The sequence below is a fragment of the Dendrobates tinctorius genome, unplaced genomic scaffold, assembly GCF_039654945.1.
Source record: "Dendrobates tinctorius isolate UK_male_01 unplaced genomic scaffold, ASM3965494v1 ptg000203l, whole genome shotgun sequence".
Taxonomy (NCBI): Eukaryota; Metazoa; Chordata; class Amphibia; order Anura; family Dendrobatidae; genus Dendrobates; species Dendrobates tinctorius.
This window is the reverse complement of record NW_027361870.1, coordinates 12,973,805-12,993,630: the sequence shown is the minus strand read 5'-3', so window position 1 is coordinate 12,993,630 and position 19,826 is coordinate 12,973,805. Positions and strand designations below refer to the sequence as shown.

Genomic DNA, 19,826 nt, shown 5'->3' with positions numbered 1-19,826 from the left:
CACAAAAACGTTACATGTAACGTTTTTTTGTGCGTCGTGTCCGCCATTTTCTACTGCGCATGCGCGGCCGAAACTCTGCCCCCTCCTCCCTGCACATTACAATGGGGCAGCGGATGCGTTAAAAAACTGCATCCGCTGCCCCCGTTGTGCAAATCTTTCACAACGTGCGTCGGTACGTCGGCCCGACGCATTGCGACGGGCCCGTACCGATGCAAGTGTGAAAGTAGCCTAAGGCTTGCATAAGGTACCAGTCACACCGATACGTGTACGGAACAGTCTGGCTTACTGCCTGTTGGTGACGCCAATACTATTAGATCAGGCAGGCTGAACAACAGTATAAGTGCACCCCACAAAAGCAGACACCCTATTTTCTCCAACACAAAAGGCCTTGGTATGCAAGCTCGCAACGGACGTCATGGGTGCTCAATGTCTTGCAGGTACCTACACAAAAAATAAAAAATACACTGAAAAGTGATAAAAAATTAATTATGCCTGTAATGATAATTTGATAATTTCTCAAAAGAGATCTTCGCAGAACAGGAAGTGTCACCAATTATGGGGCTCAGAGTAAAATCTGCAAGAGTTCAGTATTTTTTTTTTTTTTTTACTCCTGGCAACGACCGACAATAACACACTAACAAATCTTAAATTAAAAAAAAATAAAAAAACAAAACAAAACTTGTTTTAAATAACAGGAAATCTTCTGATAACAGATTCCCTATGAACACACTAGACTACAAGTAGTAAAAAAAAGTGCATTTATGAAAAGCTTATGTTCGCTCCCTTGGGAAATTCATAGGTAAAGAGGACCTGTCACCATGCCTGACTGGTTTTGTAAATCCTGGTATTCTCTATAAAATGTCAATTCTGGAGCAACCTTTCTGTAAACTGCATAGAATCATAGAATCATAGAATCGAAGAGTTGGAAGGGACCTCCTGGGCCATCTGGTCCAACCCCCTGCTCAAATCAGGATTCGCTAAATCATCCCAGTCAGATGTCTGTCCAGCCTCTGTTTGAAGACTTCCATTGAAGGAGAACTCACCACTTCTTGTGGCAGCCTGTTCCACTCATTGATCACTCTAACTGTCAAAAAGTTTTTTCTAATATCTAATCTGTGTCTCTTCCCATTCAGTTTCATCCCATTGCTTCTAGTCTTTCCTTGTGCAAATGAGAATAAAGTTGATCCTTCTACAATGTTGTACCAACACTGTCTGCTATTTCTCCTGGAAATGTATGAGTAAACCAACATCTGGCATCATCATTTTACTTGTCAATCAAGCCAAGTCCCTACCCAGATTGACGCTGTCAGCAGTAGTTGGACACCATCTGACTGTCTAAGCACACACCTCACAGAAAGAGTACATTGTAACACCAGAATAGCAGAGGAATGTAGCATTGCAGAGTTAAAAGAAAAAAAACAAACTAAAACAGATATTTCAGCACAGAATGAAAGTGCACCTTCCCACCTACTTGTCCTCAATCTCCACCGCCCTTTCTTTGACTGGCAACTCTCACTTTTTAAAGCTAGAGAATGGTGGAGATGGAAAACAAGCGGGAAGGAAGGTTTACGTAAAAGACTGGCAGCGTCATGGCATACTTAACGCCTGAACTTGACAGAGTCACTTAAAGTATGTCCATGAAAAAATGCTCAGAGCCAAAGAAATTGTATAGCAATACTTGACTTTATTTGCAGTCATAGAAAATATAATTAAAGAACCGCACGGTAATATTCAGTTTACAGTACATAGACTTCTATATACTTTGTAGTTTTACTACAGTACATTTTCATTTGCAAGAAACATCATTGGACAAGAGTTGAACTATTGACCAGCAGCATTAGCAAGTATATGTTATATTGAATTATCGTTTTGCTTGGAAGCCCATCTATAAGTATAACGTAGACTCATATATAGCTAGTATGTGTTTCCATGAAGCTCTGTGTCTGTGAAATTATTGTGCATGTCCTTTACCTTAATTTTACTATAACGTTATATGTGCATACCATAAATATGTCTCCATATACCCCATAAATATAATAAATTCAGAAAGTCACTTAAAGGGACTGTAATAACAGAACATGGCTGCTTCCTTGCAGAAACAGCGCCTCTCTTCTCTATAGGGAATTTGTAATATTGCAGTTTAGCCTCATTTACTGAATGGGGTCCAGCTGAAATGCCAGACATGGCCGATGGACAAGAGTGGCACAGTGATACATTTCTTTTAACTGCAAGAAAATATAGTAACTAATATTCTATAAGAAATAACATTTTGCAGATAATTAAATGCAAAAAAAACCCTTAAAAAATAAATTAGATTGATCCATCCTAGGTTATGTAAAAAATAAGAACGTTATTTGACCAACTTCCCATCTGCACTGAGCACACTTACTTATACGACAGTCAGGAATTTAAAGGGATGTCAATGGGATACAGAATTACTCCAAAACCACTTGGAATTTCAAGGAAAATATAACCAGGAAACGAGTAAAATATCAGAGAACAAGATCATCAAAAACAAAACACTATACTCTGGAAACATAATAAATCATTAGGAAAAGGGGTACATCAAACTAACACAAGGTCCAATATCTCCGGAGAGGCTGAAGAAGCCTACTGGAAGTAAGCACAATATTATCAGAAGAAGCTTTCACTGTGACAAGAGATGAATACAGGATACACAGCTGCATGCTGTACGGGTTATATATTGTGCAATGACGAGAGCTTCTGTAGTATCATGAGTGTGTCATCTGTGAGGAAGAAGCAGCTGGTGGCCCACGAGAGAGTCATCTTCAGCTGTGTGAGCTCTCTAACCTACACACACCGCCTTCAATGGCGACAGACTGGCCAGCCACTGCACCCGGAGGGAGCCTGGAAATGTGTGTCTGGAAAGAAAAAAAGAAAAAAAGAAAGAAGAAGAGGTTAAGAAATCAAACAACTCGACCTTGGAATGTATTTACAATGGCACACCATGAGGTCTTGTCAAAGTCTATAGTGAAAGTAGAGGTATGGACGGTAATGTAAAAGACAAGTTCAACTAAAAGGTAAAAAAAAAAGGCTCAACTCTAGTTAGACCTTATTCATTAAAGCATACAAATAACAAAACAGTTTTTAATTAGTGTGTTCAATCTGATTTTTATTATTTTCTGGTTCTCTTGCCCGTTTTTACCATCACAACTTGGCAAGTTCTTAAGAGCATGTCGCAAGTAGCAAACAGGGATGTTTAGTAAGCACATAACTCACAATTGAGGAATCAAAATATGTAATTTAAAGAGAATATGTCAGTTGACTGATGCTGCTCAAACCATGGGACAGCAGGAATCAGAACCTGGCTGCACAAATCTCTGAAACATTGCAGTGTTTCAGAGAAAGAATAGTTTGATGATGCCGTCAGGAACTATAGGGATAGACAAAACTAGTAAAGCGTCACGCCCAGCAGGTTTCTCTGTGTACTGTTCGAGTTGATAACAGGTCTCTCCCATGTGTGTACATCGGGACCTGTCAACTAACTTAAACGGTGCGTGGAGAAGCCAAACGTGGGCTGCGTTGGACTATTCTCATCTCTCCCCTATAGTCCCTGAATGGCTCTTCAAACTATGTTTTCTCTGCAACGCAGCAGAATTTAAGAAAAGATCATACCTGGCAGCAATTTTGCAGCCATGCACTAATTTGAGCTGCCTGTGGTTTGAAACGACTGATATGGTTAAATACAATGAATGGGAACCTCTTAGATCAGGCTCAAATAATCTGTCAGCAATCCAACATGCCTAACTTTTGTCTACAAAAGTTATCACTTTAATTGACTAGTGGTTTAAAGAATACCTTGAAGTTTTAGCAGTAGTTAATTTAACACATCTATTGATCTAGAGTTGATAAGAGGTTAAGGTCCAGGATTGTTAATACGAAAATGTCCACTTTCTTTGTGGACTAGGGTGTCAAAAAGGTCTATGTCAACTGTGTTATATTGAGGTTTAGGACTTCAAACCCCTTAACGACATGTCGAAAATGGACATCTTATTAATGTATCATGTCTTCATGTCATACATTTTCATCATGGTGAGCTCACAATCTGTTACTACTCTACGGAGAACAAGAACGAGGGGTGCGAAGAAGTAGAAGCAGCCATAACCTGGCCATGTGTTTCCAAGGTGCTGTAAATTGCATTCTTGTAGAATTACAGCATCAGCAGAGGGAACCTCTATCATGCCAATCACGGAATTAAACCTTTTTGGTTAATAATAACTTGGATAACATGAGACGAAAAAAAATATTCTAGACAAAGTTTATAACTTTTATCTGTCTTTTTCTGAGCTTCTCTCAGCTGACTTATGACCACAGACCACATAAAAGTTTAATGACCAGGGACAGAGAGACTGTAAAAAAAACAGTGCAACTCTCTCAGTTGGCATAAAAGAAATGCCAATAGGCTAATTTGTTTTGGACCAACATGGTCTTTAATCATAACCCCTTGATTAAAGGCCACATTGATCTAAAACCAAGCCCTTTAGGCTATGTGCACACGGTGCGTTTCTGCTGCATATACGCAGCAGATTTGGCCCCGCGTACATACAGCAGAACTGCATGCGATGTACAGCACCATTGTAGCCTATGTGAAACAAAATCCGCTGTGAACATGCAGCTTTTTTTTCTGCGCGGATTTGGTGCAGAATGAAAAAAGCAGCATGTCACTTCTTTTGTGCGCTTTTGGTGCAGTTTTCCACCTGCTCCATTCTAGAAATCCGCAGGTGGAAAACCGCAGGGGAAAACTGCACAAAACATGCAGTGAAACCGCACAAAAAAATGCACTAAATACGCAGGAAATATGCAGGTCATTTGACCGGTGGATTTAGTGAAATCTGCGCAGAAAATTCCAAAGCAGAATACGCACTGTGTGCACATATCCTTAAGTAGCACTACAGCTCCTTCACTCCTGGATGTCAGATCTGGACCAAACAAGAAGTGTTTGCATGTTTTAGCAAAATGATTGTTTTAAAGAGAACCAGTCACTGGATTTTTTTTTTTTTTAATTTAAAACTGAGTACTTCCTCCATTTGACGCTGATCCACTGATTATGGAAAAGTTTTTATTTTTCTTCAGTGCCCCTCTGTTCCAAAGTTATGCACTCCCGTAACAATGGTGCAAATTTTCCTTCAACAGAATGAACATATACAAATCAAAACACAGCAAAGTCATTGATGAAAGACCGATATTGATCAGAGCATTTGATCAATATCGGCAATGTAAGTCTATAGGTCCGTGAAAAAAAATCTGACAGCACTCGGATGCTATCCGTTTTTTTTTTTTTAAATTGATGCTATCCGTTTTTTACTGACTAAGAAAAAGTTTCTCCACTTTCGCCTATCAGTAAAAAAACCCCCAAAAAACTGATAAAACCCTGACTAAACGCCAACGTCGCTCACTCATGAAATTCTGTGTTTTTCTTGTATGCGGGAAAAAAACCTGATCTCTGCATGAGGCCTAAGTTATTTGTCGCTGCGATTTTCAGACGCGTCGTGGCAGCACCACACCGTGACCTGGTCATTAGAGATGAGCGAACCCGAGCTTTAAAGTTTGGGGGTCGTATGGTCACTTAGTATCCGGTGCTGAATTCTGAATAAGGACTTCTCCCTGAAGTCAGTTTCAATGTTTGGAGTTCTGGGGGAGGAAAAAAAAAAAAAAGAGAAAGAAAAAATAAAAGAGAGGGAACCAGAACTTCCAAAACCCAAACTTCCATGGGTCTGCTCATCCCTACTCGTTAATGTCTGGCCTTTCCATAAGACATCTATAGTAATTAAATTTTTTTTGGTTAAACATAAATAGGTACATATAACCAAACATGAAAAAAAAAATCCATAATAAGAAGAATGTGGCAAGATGCAAGGAATGTTTTGCATCAACATATGCATTTGAAGCTTCACACTCGACACCACTTCTCACTATAGAGGCCGGGGAGACAGGACTAGAAGAGGGAGATTAACTCATTTCGGGAAAGGTCAAAAACATGTCTTCAGAAGAAGGACTGAGAGCAGCAGCTGTTTCTGCCATCAGAATAAAGATTACCGGCTGGAGAATATGATTACAATGTACACCAGATGTCAAAAGGATGCAACTGTGAAGACTGCGATCTTCATGAGTGCGGAGTTTTCACCGATAAAGGAAATGCCTGAAGCACCTTGCTCTGCATCACGAGCCAACACATGAAAGACAATGGCTAATGTAACGTAAAGGAGACTTATCTGCTTGTAAATGGATAGTTCACATATGCATGTAATGATTATCATTGCTGGTGGATTACAGTAATCTACATGAAGACACAGCCTGTCAGACTAATGTGAAGCAACAGCATAGATTACCAGCACAGATGGCTGTATGGGTTGTTGTAGAGCTCTGAACAACTAAAGTTTTGTTTTTTCAATGTGACAGCTTATCTTATTGGAATTAAATTATGAAATTATCAAAATAATTGCAATGTTTCAGCTCAAAATCATAAGGCTTATTTTTTTTAACAAGTTATGCTTGTGGCTGTCTAAAATTAAAAAAACAAGACTTTCTTTCCTCCAAAAACTGCACTGCTCTTCTCTATGGACTGTGGATTATCAGCTCTCCCATATTCAGTCATATTCTTTAAATATCAGACAATGGACAAAAATTATATTTCTTGCAAAGAAAAAACTTTTCATTTTTGGTTTCAGATCTCAGACAACCCCTTTTTACGAAAATAAACTACACTTAGATGCACATCTGTAATTAATGCAAGCTGACGGAAATCTGTCGTCTTGCACTTTTGGTTATAAGAAGTATTTTATAATTTTTTTTGTATGCTGACATACAGTACTTAGGCAAAAAGAAAAAAATAATAATTTAAATCTTAAGTTAGCCATAAACATCAGACTTTAGTTGTTCAAAATGAACCATTTCCACTAAAACAATTGCAGGGTAAAATGTAAAAAAAATGAACACATGTTTAAACCGACCGATCAGATTCCATCATCTGAAATCAAGTCGGCCATGTTTAATTTTTTTTTCATTGGACAAAAAAAAAAAAAATTCCTCAAGTGAAATGTTTGCCCATGGACAATTATTCATCCACCTTGTTGGAGTCATTGAACATGTATGGCCTATAACAGCCAATATGGACTAAAACAGGATTTTGTTTGCTTACCGTAAAATCTGTTTCTCAGAGTATTCATTGGGGGACACAGGAACCGTGGGTGTGTGCTTCTGTCACTAGGAGGTTGACACTATGTATGAAAAAAATGTTAACTCCGCCTCCGCAGTATACACCCCTCTGACCGGCTGTAGGACAATCAGTTAGTGAAAAAGCAGTAGGAGGAGACATTACCGGGTAGGCTTCCAGAATGGCCATTCTGATCCAGCGGGCAATTGTTGCCTTAGAGGCCAGCAGGCCTCTTCTCACCCCACTGGGGATAACAAAGAGCAAGTCCTCCTTCCTGAAGGGAGCCGTCCTAGCCAGATAGATCCTTATCGCCCTGACCAGGTCTAGCTTATTCAAAGAACGCTCCAGAAGATGGGTTGGAGCGGGACAAAATGACGGAAGGATTATATCCTCGTTCAGGTGGAAGGCCGATACCACCTTGGGAAGAAAGTTAGGAGGAGGCCGCAAAACAACCTTGTCCTGGTGCATAATTAGGAATGGAGGGTGACAGGATAATGCCACTAGTTCTGAAACCCGCCTAATAAAAGGTGATGGCTACGAGAAATACCACCTTCCAGGACAACAAAGACATGGAAGCTTCCTGTAGGGGTTCAAAGGCTGAACCTGTAAAGGCTTCCAAGACCAGGTTAAGATCCCATGGAGGCACAGGGGATCTGTAAGGAGGGGCCGCATGTGCCACTCTTTGCAGAAAGGTCTTAACCTGTAAGCGGGAGGCCAAATTTTTTTGATAAAGAATAGAGATAGCAGATACCTGGCCTTCGAAGGAACTTAGGGCCAGACCGCCATCTAACCCTGCCGGGAGAAAAGCTAGGACATATGGCAGGGAACAGGGCATAGGTGTGACGTGATTAGACTCACACCAGCCAAAATAGGCCTTCCAGGCTCGATAATAGACCCTGGAAGAGGATGGCTTCCTAGCCTGGATCAATGTATTAATAACTCGGTCTGAAACACCCGCTGCTCTCTGTATTGTGGTTTCAACGGCCATGCCGTCAAATTGAGCAACCGAGAATTCGAGTGGTAAAACGGCCCTTGAGCCAGGAGATCTGGTCTGTCGGGGAGTCTCCAGGGGGTGCCTGTGAGAAGATTGATAATTTCTGCGAACCAGGCCCTCCTGGGCCAGTACGGGGCAATCAATATGACCGGCACGGGCTTTGTTGCAGGACGGGAGACGAAGGATGGCATACGACGTATGTTGAATTTGATTAAAATATCTGAGCTGTCTGGCCAACCTAGTGCATTCCTGTCACTTGATGCTGAAAAAGCTTTTGACAGGGTGCACTGGGGGATATTTAAGAGCAGTCCTGAAGAAATTTGGACTGTCGGGCCCTATATTATACGCAATCTGTGCCATGTACTCGACCCCCTGCGCCAGGGTTTTGACGTCTGGCTTCTTGTCCGGCCCATTCCAGATCACGAACGGTACGAGACAGGGGTGCCCGCTCTCGCCTGTTATTTTTGCGCTGTGCATGGAGCTGTGTTGTGAGTTCATTTTCCCCTTCATTACTGAGGCCCGAGGAACTCCCTCTTCTGGTAAAGAAAGGTAGTGAGCCTGATTGTCAAACACCTGAGGCTGATGATGACGATTGGCTGAGTGGAGTTACGGACTGGATATAAGGCTGCCGACGCCCTTCCGCCCTGCGGGTGATTTCTCTGTGGGATCCTTGGAGACCAGTCAGAATTCCTGCTCCTCCAAAGCTAAGTTTGCTGCTCGGCCTTTTGCTTTTGTGCTTTGACTTTGTTTTTGCTTTGTTTTTCTGGATTTCTGCCATTCCCTGCTGGGGTGTGCTGAATTCATTTAGCTCTGTCTTCTGAAAATACCTGAGTGCTGATTCAGTTTTTGAAGCCTAGCTGCTTCAGGGCCTTTTTCATATCAGCTGGTTGGCTTATGTCTTTGATAGGGTTTTGGCAGATTGCAGACAGCAGCCTTCTTGTCCTTTCCTATCTAGGTAGTTTTGGGGCCCCGTCTTTGCTCAGTCTATCTTTCTGTCTGTGTTAATATTTTCATCTTGCTCCACCGTCATTATATGTTGGGGGCTGCCTATTGCTTTGGGGTCTGCTCTAGGGCAGTTTAGATTTCCCCTTTCTTTCTTTAGGCCTATGTATTTCTCTGGCTGTGATCGAGGGGTCTAGGGCATCGTAGGAACCCCCCACGGCTACTGCTAGTTGTGTTGATAGGTTCAGGGGTCTGCAATCTGATAGTTGCCAACTTCTCTGGTTTTCTGGACTTAGCTTGTATTTCTGCTTTTGCCTCCTACGGTGACTCATTCATAACAGAGCCGCTTGCCGAGCGCATTAGAATGTCGGCGGGCATTTCTGGGATTAGGATTGGACAGGTGGAGCACAAAGTCGGTCTATACGCCGATGATGTCATTCTATCCTGTGTAAATTTAGAATCTTCGTTTTCTGCGATTATTTGTGAACTTGGGGAATTTAGCAAGGTCTCATACTATAAACTGAACCCCACAAAATCCCTGTTGTTTCCGGTAGCGTTTCCTTGTGCGGCAAAGACAAGGCTGGAGGCCATTTTTCCGTTTAAGTGGATGAGAGAGGGTATTCCATATATGGGCATTACACTGACTGGTTATGAGCAGATTGTGGATAGGAACTTTACTAATTTGGAAATACAGCTTAAGAAACAATTGGAGCAGCTTCATGCTGTCCAGACCTCCTGGATTGCAAGGATTAATGCCTTTAAGATGATTGTCCTACCTAAAATATTGTACCTACTCCGGTGCATACCAATGATAATCCCTAAAAAAAGAATTCTAAGATTACAAACTATGGGGGGCGTGGCCTGGACCTCATGTAGGGAGGACGTGGAGTGAGAGAGCTCCTGCCCGGATCCGACAATAAATCCTGATTACCGGCACTGCTGACGAGTCCCACTGACCTGGAGGGCTGCAATATCTCCCTGGGCGTCTAGACAGCGGAGGATCCTTGGGCCATGTCGAACTGCAGCAGTAAAAAAGATAAGGAGACGCCGGGGCGCGCCTCTGCTACATCCAGGATGGCACCAGCAAACAACAAGTCGGCCGGTAGTGGAGCGATGGGAGCTGCTGGCAGGCTGGAACGATATGCAAGGGTGCCTCCTGCTGCTGCTCGATCGCCCAATGCACAGACTGAGGCAGACGCTGGCTGCAGCATGGAGCTGGAGGATCATCTCTCCAGGGAGGGAACAGTGAGTAAACTGGGCCCCCCTTCAGCCCGACACGTGCAGACACAGGGGCCTGTGCTGGAGGAGGAAGGAGTGGGGGATGGGGAGCAGCCGGAGTCTGTGACTGCTGAGCCCACGCTGGGAGAAATCCTCGCAGCAATTAACTCCTGCAATACCACACTGGCCACTCTAAGTAATCAAATGGAGATTGTCACCAAGGACATGGCCTGTATTAAACAAGAGCTGCGGGGGGTGACTAGCAGGGTGGGGGAACTGGAGGAGCGTGTTGGTGCGACGGAGGATAAATTGCCACCAATAACACGGGAGCTGGGAAAAGCCACGCAAAATATTACAATACTGCTGAACAAGGTGGATGATTTAGAGAACCGCTCCCGTAGAAGTAATCTGCGACTGGTGGGGGTTCCGGAGAGGACGGAGGGGACTGACTCACTGGGCTTTTTTGAAAAATGGCTAATGGACACCTTTGGCAAAGATGTTTTGTCCCCATTCTTTACTATTGAGAGAGCACACAGGGTCCCTACGCGTGCCCCCCGCCGGGAGCACCCCCGCGTCCCATCTTGCTCAAGCTCCTACACTTTAAAGATAGAGATGCTATCCTGCGCAGATCCAGAGACATTAAGGAACTTGCTATTAATGGGAGGAAAGTCTCCATTTTCCCTGATTTTTCCCTGGAGGTGCAGCGTAAAAGGGCGCAATTTATTGAGATTAAAAAACGCCTACGTGACTTACAGGTGACATATTCCATGATGTACCCTGCTAGACTGCGGATTGATGTGAATGGAGAAACGCACTTTTTTGATACGGCGGGAATGGCGCTGTCCTGGCTGGATATTAATGAGAGGTCCATGAGGAGGAAGAATACTTGAAGTTCTCCCTTTTTTTCGCCACCAGGTGTTGTTACTCCTTTTTGTCTAGGACGCTATGCTGGTATAATTACTACTGTTCATTCCATTTCGGATTCAGGGCGGGAGCTGACCGGATTGCTGTGGACACTCGTTACAGTGACAAGCTGTGGACCCTTCTCCCTGCATGGACTCTGGGCGAGTTTTCTAGCCCTGATTCTCTCTATTTGAGAGAAATGTGCAAGTTACACTTGTGTTTGGGGGTAGGGGCGCTGTGCACTGGTGTGCAGTGCTCCCTCTCCCTCCTTTGTTTTTTTCGTTTGTTGTTGTATTCCCTAATTGTTCTGTGGGATGTGATGTGCGTCAGCCGTGTCACCCAATTCATTGTACTGAGGGATGGTGGAGATTGCCTCTCTCCCTCGGGAGTGGAGTATGCTCCGATTTCTCATTTTTTAGTCTGCTCTTATGGCGATATCACTTAATATTGTAGCGTGGAATGTTAGGGGGCTCGGGGATGCAAATAAGAGATGTGCTATATTTACTAATATGCAGAAATTTCTCCCGGCTATCCTGTGTATGTCTGAGACCCACATGGTGAAAGATAATATTCATTGGCTAAGAAAGGGATGGGTTTCACATGAATATCATTCCACGTACTCGACCCATGCGCGGGGTGTCAGTGTGCTGGTGCACAGGTCCATCCCCTTCTCATGTACTAAATCAGTGGTTGACCCTGGGGGCAGATTTGTATGTTTGCTTTGCACGTTATACGGTATAAAATTTATTTTGGTTGCCATGTACATCCCCCCGCCCTATTCAGTCGAACCAGTAAAAAGAATCTTGTCTATTTTGGGTTCCTTTCCCCCTGCGCCGACTCTTCTAATAGGAGATTTTAATACATATTTGCATCCCTATTTGGATAAGTTTCATTCGGGAAACATATCAGAAGATGCAGCCTCAACCTCATTTGCTAGAACGTTAGTGGAGCTGGGTATGGTAGATCTTTGGCGTGTCCGAAACCCCCCAGCCAGTTTTCCTGCTACTCTAGCTCCCACCACGCTAAGTCACGGATAGACCTGGCCATTGGGAATACACTCATGACCCCATATGTACGAGGGGTGGCCTACCTGCCTAGAAGTGTATCTGATCACTCGCCGCTACATGTCACACTTTCATGGGGACACCCCCTCACCCTATCTAGACCTATCTGGAAGCTTAATCCCTTCTGGATCCAGCTTATAGGGGGATCTTTGCATGATGCCATTCTAGAATATTTTCAACTTAATGAGTACTCTGCATCATCACACATAGTCTGGGATTCCATGAAAGCCTATGTCAGGAGCTTATATATTAGAGAAATATGCACACGGAAAAGCCAAAATAGACGCTACACCCAGAGTCTGATCCAGGAGGTGTCTGTTGCGGAGGCTGCGGTGATACTCAACCCGACAGAGGAAACTAAAAAAGCTTTGGAGAAGGCACAGGGGTCGCTCAGGGAAAACCTCATGTCGGCGGCAGCAAATAAACGTTATTTCCTCAAACAAAAATATTTTATAGAGGGGGAGGGAGTAGGACATTTATTGGCCACGGTCATTAGAGCACAGGACGGATCTTCATATATCAATAGGCTAAAAACGGACTCGGGTGGTCTTGTGACAGACAGTGCGGACATAGTGAGTGAGATAAGGAGGTATTATATGCGACTATACACATCAGATTGCAGTCTCACGGAGACTGAGATTGAGCAGTACCTGGATGCGCTCTCTCTCCCTGCATTGGCTGATAGCGATAGGGATTCATTGGATCGGGACATCCTGTTGGAGGAGTTGGAGGAGGCGCTTGGTCAGATGCAAAATGAAAAGGCTCCAGGAATGGATGGCCTGCCTGGCGAGTTTTACAAAACCTATGCACCCTTACTGCTACCTAAGCTACTTAAGGTATTTGAAGAGGCTGAAAGGCAGAGGGTCCTCCCGCCATCTATGAGGGAAGCTTTGATAGTTTTAATATTAAAGCCCGGAAAGGATCCAGAGGTTCCGGATTCATATCGCCCGATTTCCCTATTATCAACAGATGTTAAATTATTGGCCAAGGTACTCGCCAATAGGATGTCCCGAGTTATCTCATCTGTTATACAGAAGGATCAGACGGGATTTATCCCAGGCAGAGCCACATCTATGAACCTTAGGAAACTATACTTGGGGATTCAACATAGTTCTGGGGAGTTGGGGGGAAGAGCAATTTTGTCCTTAGACGCCGCTAAGGCGTTCGATAGTCTGGAGTGGGGTTTTTTGTGGGCGGTACTTCGGAAAATGGGCTTTGGACACAGATTTATAAATTGGGTGAGGCTGTTATATGGCTCGCCGGTGGCGAAGGTTGGGGCTAATGGCAGGGTCTCTGAGTCTTTTCCTCTTGGGAGAGGTACTAGACAGGGGTGCCCGCTCTCGCCCTTGCTATTTGCTACTGCGGTGGAGCCATTGGCAGTTGCAATTCGGATGTCCAGAGAAATAATGGGATTCAGATGTGGAACTGTGGAGTTGAGGATATCATTGTACGCGGATGATTTACTTCTATATTTAGATAAGGTACATTCCTCGATTTTGCCGGCAATGGAGGTCATTCGAGAATTTGGGCTGAGGTCTGGTCTTCGGATTAATTGGTCCAAATCAGCTTTAATGCCCTCTCCCGGCGGATTTCTCAGATTTGCAGATACCGGTCCCTGTAGTTCGGAGGTTTAAGTATATGGGTATAATTGTTAGTCCCGCCCCGAAGGATTTTCGGGCTCTGAATCTGGAGCCCCTGTTGCAGCGATTTAGAGCAAAAGTACATACTTGGTGTCGCCTGCCGTTGTCGAATATTGGTAGATCTAACTTAATCAAAATGGTAATGATGCCACAATTATTATATTTGATACATAATTCTCCGGTGTGGATCTGTAGGGACTTTTTTGCAAAAATAAATACATTATTCCGGGAATTAATTTGGAAGAAAAAACAGGCTAGGATTCGCTTGGAGATACTGCAGCGAGGGAAGGAGGGAGGATTGGCGGTGCCAAACCCATTCATATACTTTATGGCCTCCCAGATGCAACATCTTAAGGGTTGGGGTAGAGACGGGGCGTGTGACAATGGTGGTGATATTGTGAGGGAAGGATCGGTATGGAAATATCCAGGGTGCCGGTTGGAGGTGGGAAGACGGCAGATAAATGGGGCACGATACCCCACGTTGGCTATGATTTTCAAGGTGTGGGATAGGGGTAAGTCTCTTTTGAAGATAAATGGGCCTACGGAATTGTGGCCATTGTGGCGAAATCCGGATTTGCAAGAGATCAAAAAGCTGGTGGGGTTCGGAAGATGGGAAGATAAAGGGATTTATCTGGTGTCACAAATTTTGCAAACTAATACTCTTAAGAGTTTTGAACAACTGAGAACAGAATTTCACCTCCCGCACGTCTTCTTTTATCAGTACTTACAGCTAAGACATGCATTGGAAAAACAGAGAAGGACAAATCCGGTGATAGTGACACATAATCAAACACTACATATGCTACTTACATCTGAGTCTTCTAGGGGACTTATCTCTGAATTATATAAAAGATTATTGCCTGCCCATCTGGAGACATATCCACTGACTGCTGCTAAGAATAAGTGGGAACGGGACGTTGGCCCCCTGACGGAGGACCAGTGGTCCGATATTCTAGAACAGGTCCCTAAAATGGCGGTTTCTGAGTGCCAGCGGCTTTCGCAAATATATCTCATTCACAGGGTATATAAAACACCCAGCTTATTATTTAAAATGGGACTTAGGCCCAATACACAATGTGTTAGGTGTGGGCAGGATGATGCCCACTTGATGCATGTGATGTGGGAGTGCAGGCACATTGGGGATTTCTGGAGGCAGACCCTGGGACTCATAGCCCAAGTATACCATATCCCAATACGACAGTCACCTCGTCTATGTTTGTTGAATTTGTGGGAGGAGGGGGTTGACCCGGACTCTGCAGTGGCCCTGGGAATAGCACGCATCCTGTATCAGGCAAGAAAGATACTTGCATATCATTGGTTGGATCCTATGCCACCAACATTGTCAGAGCTTAAAAATAAACTAAATAATGTCATCAGATTGGAAAGGGGGGCTTATTTAAAAAGAAATGCATTAAGAAAGTTTTACAAAATTTGGCAGCCATGGATGGAGTCACCGGGTCTCCCCTCGGGCGCACTGGTACGGGATGCGATGTTGGACCAGTTGCTGTTGTGCTTGCGATGAGGGGATGCTTGGGGGGTGAAAATAAAGTCTAGTGCCCTTTGTGGCGAAGTAGATTTTGAGTGGCGCGGTGGGAGGGGGCTGGGGTGGATTGGACCTGATATGCGCGGGGGCGAAATATGATGCGGAGTGGCGCGGCTGGCGGGGATGGTTTTCCCGCTGAAATGAGGCACTGATGTATAATTTTGATTTTTGTTTATTTGTGGAGCCATGTTGTTTATAGGCTCAATTTTATGCAAATATCTGTGTTTTGAGATTTCTTCTTTTTATTTATTCTTACACAGGAAGAGTTTTACCCTTTAAATAATATCTGCTCTCAATGTAATTTTTACTAGCTATATAAGATGTCATATTCTTTCTGTATTGATTCCTGAATGTTTAATAAAAAAGATCTGATTCAAATAAAAAAAAGATTACAAACTATGGCATATAGTTAGTTATATTTGGTCATATAAAAAGTCTAGGATCTCCAGGGCCCTAATGTATTTCCCGTATAAAAAAGGGGGACTGGGGGTACCAAACTTGTTAAAGTATCATAAAGCCGCTATAATCACGGGACTGAGAGACTGGTGGCAAGCGGACAGAGACCATAAATGGCTTCAAATAGAAAATTATTATGCTACCGCCAAGTCTACCCGATATATTTTGGAGGCTGAAGCTGTTAAAACTACTAAATATTCCCCACTTTGCCAACTATGAAAGCTGCGCTACATCATTGGAGGACAGTGGTCCCATCTCTTATTAAACTATCACACCACCCCATATCGTTAAAAGCCCTTGAGATGCATATTCCATACCTTAATCTTCAGTCATGGGTTGCTGCCAGAATTGTGAGTCTGGGAGACCTAGTGGGGAGTGGTGGGTTAATCCCATTTGACCAACTGGCTGCTGAGTTTCCGGCCACCCGGAGGTGTTTTTACCAATACCTACAAATACGTCATATGTTGCATAATTCACCGGACTCGTTTTTTTTCAATTCACAACTAAATAACACAGTTAACGGTTATTTTCTGCTGCCTGATTCTGGCCCGAGAGGTATCTCATTATTATATAGAGCCCTGAATGACCCGCCGGATAATACAAAACTGCCCTATATGATCAGGTGGGAGCGGGATCTGGGTTTTCTCTCCGAACCTGTTGACTGGGAGGAAGGATTGTGTGAAGTTGTACGGGTCTCTTCATGTGTGAACCATCTGGAGCAATTGAAAAAGACGCACCTGAGATGGTACCAGTTCCCGGTCCGAACGGCACATTTTGGAGCTGGTGGGTCTGGTGAATGCTGGAGAGGGTGTGGGATGAGGGGTACTCTTGAGCATACTTGGTGGACCTGTCCGGTGCTCCGGCCTTGGTGGAGGGGTGTTGATTTATTGATCTCACAAGTCTTGGGTATCCAGATGACTGACCCCAAGCCAGGCCATTTTACACATTGGCCTGAACGAAATTCCTCATATTCTTAGAGGCACGCTGTCACATATTTTGATAGCTGCTAGAGTGTTGACAGCGGCTAGATGGAAAGATCCCACCCCCCCAGAGGTTGCAGGCAGGGCTGTGGAGTCGGAGTCGTGGAGTCGGAGTTAGTTTTGGTTGGAGTCGGAGTCGGTAGAAATGTACCGACTCCGACTCCAGCTTTAAAAAAAATGTATTAATATTTCATAATTGAATTTTCATATGAATTTTATAAATGTTACTCAAATATATATGTTCTATCAAACTATGAACAACAGTGATAAGCAGTTCTGCTGGAGATAGAGACATTTCTTACTTCTTGTGTGTCACTGTTCTCCACTGCCCTTATCTAATCTTATACTTGGTTAACCTCATGCTGCCCCAACCCCCCTACTTACAATGTATGAAACTGAAAGTGAAAATGTGTTGCAAATTCTTAGTAGTAAAGCTCCTCCTCTAGACTAGATCATACTAGGTGTGCGTCTTCCAAGCATCTCACAGCTGCCTGCTACTCAGAAGAGGAAGACTGTGAGAAGTATTATCCTTTCAACAAACTTTGCATCAGTTAACTGTGAGTACATGAGGAACAATAACAGTATTACTGACCACTATATCAGTTGTACGACCTGGCAATAATTTTGTACAATTGTTTTTAGGAAAAACAATTGTCATTTGGATTGTGAATGCAGAATTAAAAACCTGAGAATGTCAAAGAAGCATCACATTAAATCAGCTGTATTTGAACATTTCACCATCACTCAAGATAGAAAACATTATGTCTGTCAGTGTATGACAAATGATCCAGACGAAAACAAATGCTGTGAAGCCAAGATGAGTGCATATTCAGGCAAAGATAAAAATGCTCCTACCAGAGCTTCTAATCTAAATAGACATTTACACTGCTTTCATCTGAAAGCAGTGGATGAGAAAGACTGCATCCAAACCAATGAACCAGTGCCCAGCTCTTCCAGCCAAACAAAGGAGCAGAGAACTTTGCAGCCATCAGTTGCAAGATATTTTGTCAGTGACAAAGTTACTGTGACAATGACAGTAGATACATTTAAAAAACAGATCATAGAGCTTGTTGTAAAGGATACTGTGCCTATTTCATTATTTTCACGACCAGATTTTATGTGTCTGAATGGGGAAATGGCCCGCAAGCTTGGTGTTTCTCTGGAGAGAGAGAGTATTAGAAAATTAGTAATCGAAGAAGCTTTTAAACAAAAGGAAAAACTTAAAAAAAACTCTCAAGGGACGCTTTCTGTTTCTTAAAATGGATGCCTGCACACGTCACAGAGTGAACTATTTTGCCATCAATGTCCGATTTGTTTGTGACAAAAATGAAATAGTTACCAAGACATTGGCAGTAAAAGACACCAAAGCTCATCACACCAGTGAGTTTCTCCAGGTCTTGGTGGAAAAGGTTCTGCAAGACTATGAACTTAAAAAAGAGCAAGTTCTTTCTGTCGTAACTGACAATGCTTCAAATATGATAAGTACTATTAAGCTAATGAATGAGAGTAATGATGGTGACCAGCAGCTAGAAGAACATTCTGGGTCCACAGACACAGAAATGTTTGAAATAGAGGAACACAGTATTGTAACTGAGGAGCAAACTGAAGTTGCTTCAGATGAACAGCAACATGATAGTTTAGATGATCTTGTTGAAACTGTGTCAATATGTTCTTTCATTCATCACATGCGCTGTGTTGTGCATACGCTACAGCTGGCTATAAGAGACAGTCTGCAAGAAGGACATGCTGCTGCACTGATTGGCAAGGTGAGAAAATTGGCTACTGTTGCCAGAACCCCTAAAAGTTGACTCAATTTTGAAGAGACGTGCTGGAAAAGGGGCAATTATTGATCAAGCCACACGATGGGGCAGTACTTACTTAATGATTCAGCGCTTGGTTGAACTGAAAACCTTTCTTGTAGACATGGCTAACCCTCAACTGACGCTAACTGAAAGTCAGTGGAATCAGGTGACTGAGCTGGAAAAATTGCTAGAGCACCCATTTACAGTGACTAAAAAATTACAAGCAGAGGACTTAACTCCAGGTATTTTCTTAAAGGAGTGGAAGAACCTGATGTTTCGCCTGTCCCAAAGAGGAGGGTTAATTGCAAGTGGCATTGCTACATCAATGAAACGGAGAGAGGAGCTACTATTACAAAATAACATTCTTTTGTCAGCTGTTTATGTAGACCCAATGCATCGGATTCTTCAAGATGATCAATAGCTAAGTAAAGGAAAAGAAGCTCTGTTTGAAATAGCAGTAAGGATGAAAGGGTTGCAGAACAGTCAGGAGGAACAAGAAGAATTTGGTCGTCCTGCCACATCTTCACCCTCATCATCAACTGATGAAGAATTTAATTTTGAAAAATATTTAGATCACAAGGACCGTGCAAAGCGTTCCCGCATAGAAGAAAAGTCATCCCCATCAAGCAACACAGCCAGTACATTTCAGCAGAATTTTTCATGTGCACTAAAAGAAATTGAGAAATTTGACCGTTCATCAAAAATAACAGTGCAACAAGCGATTCCTCTCTATCATGACATTATCAGAGATGTTGCCCGAGTGGTTACTGCTTTGCCACCAACACAAGTTAGTGTAGAGACTCTGCTCTCAAAATAATTAGATCAGATTTGAGGGCATCCATGACGGAGGATCTGACAGAGGCAATACTTTTTCTGATGACAAATTTATAGATTTCTTATTAACTGCATAAAAGTGTTTATTGCATATTTACTTACAGTTTAGAAAAGTTTATAAAAGTTATTTGCTATATTCTAATTGTATTCTAATAAATGTAGCTTTTGCTCTAAGTGGTCTGATTACTTATATGATGGTGAGAAACTGAATAAGCACGATGTTTAATATTTTACAACAGTAAATTTGTTGTTATGAATCGGCCATTTATGAATGAG

At 43.0% G+C, this 19,826-nt stretch overlaps 1 protein-coding gene across 3 annotated transcripts in view; it reads right to left on the bottom strand.

Annotated features, from left to right (window-relative positions):
• Positions 1-1,664: 1,664 nt before the first annotated feature.
• TASP1 (taspase 1) overlaps positions 1,665-19,826 on the bottom strand; it is a 260,025-nt gene continuing 241,863 nt past the window's right edge. For all 3 annotated transcript variants that reach the window (XM_073553817.1, XM_073553816.1, XM_073553818.1), the window contains one exon: positions 1,665-2,882. In XM_073553817.1, coding sequence (XP_073409918.1) covers positions 2,790-2,882 — 93 coding nt within the window. In that variant the 3' untranslated portion in view covers positions 1,665-2,789. The remainder of the gene's footprint in view (positions 2,883-19,826) is intronic.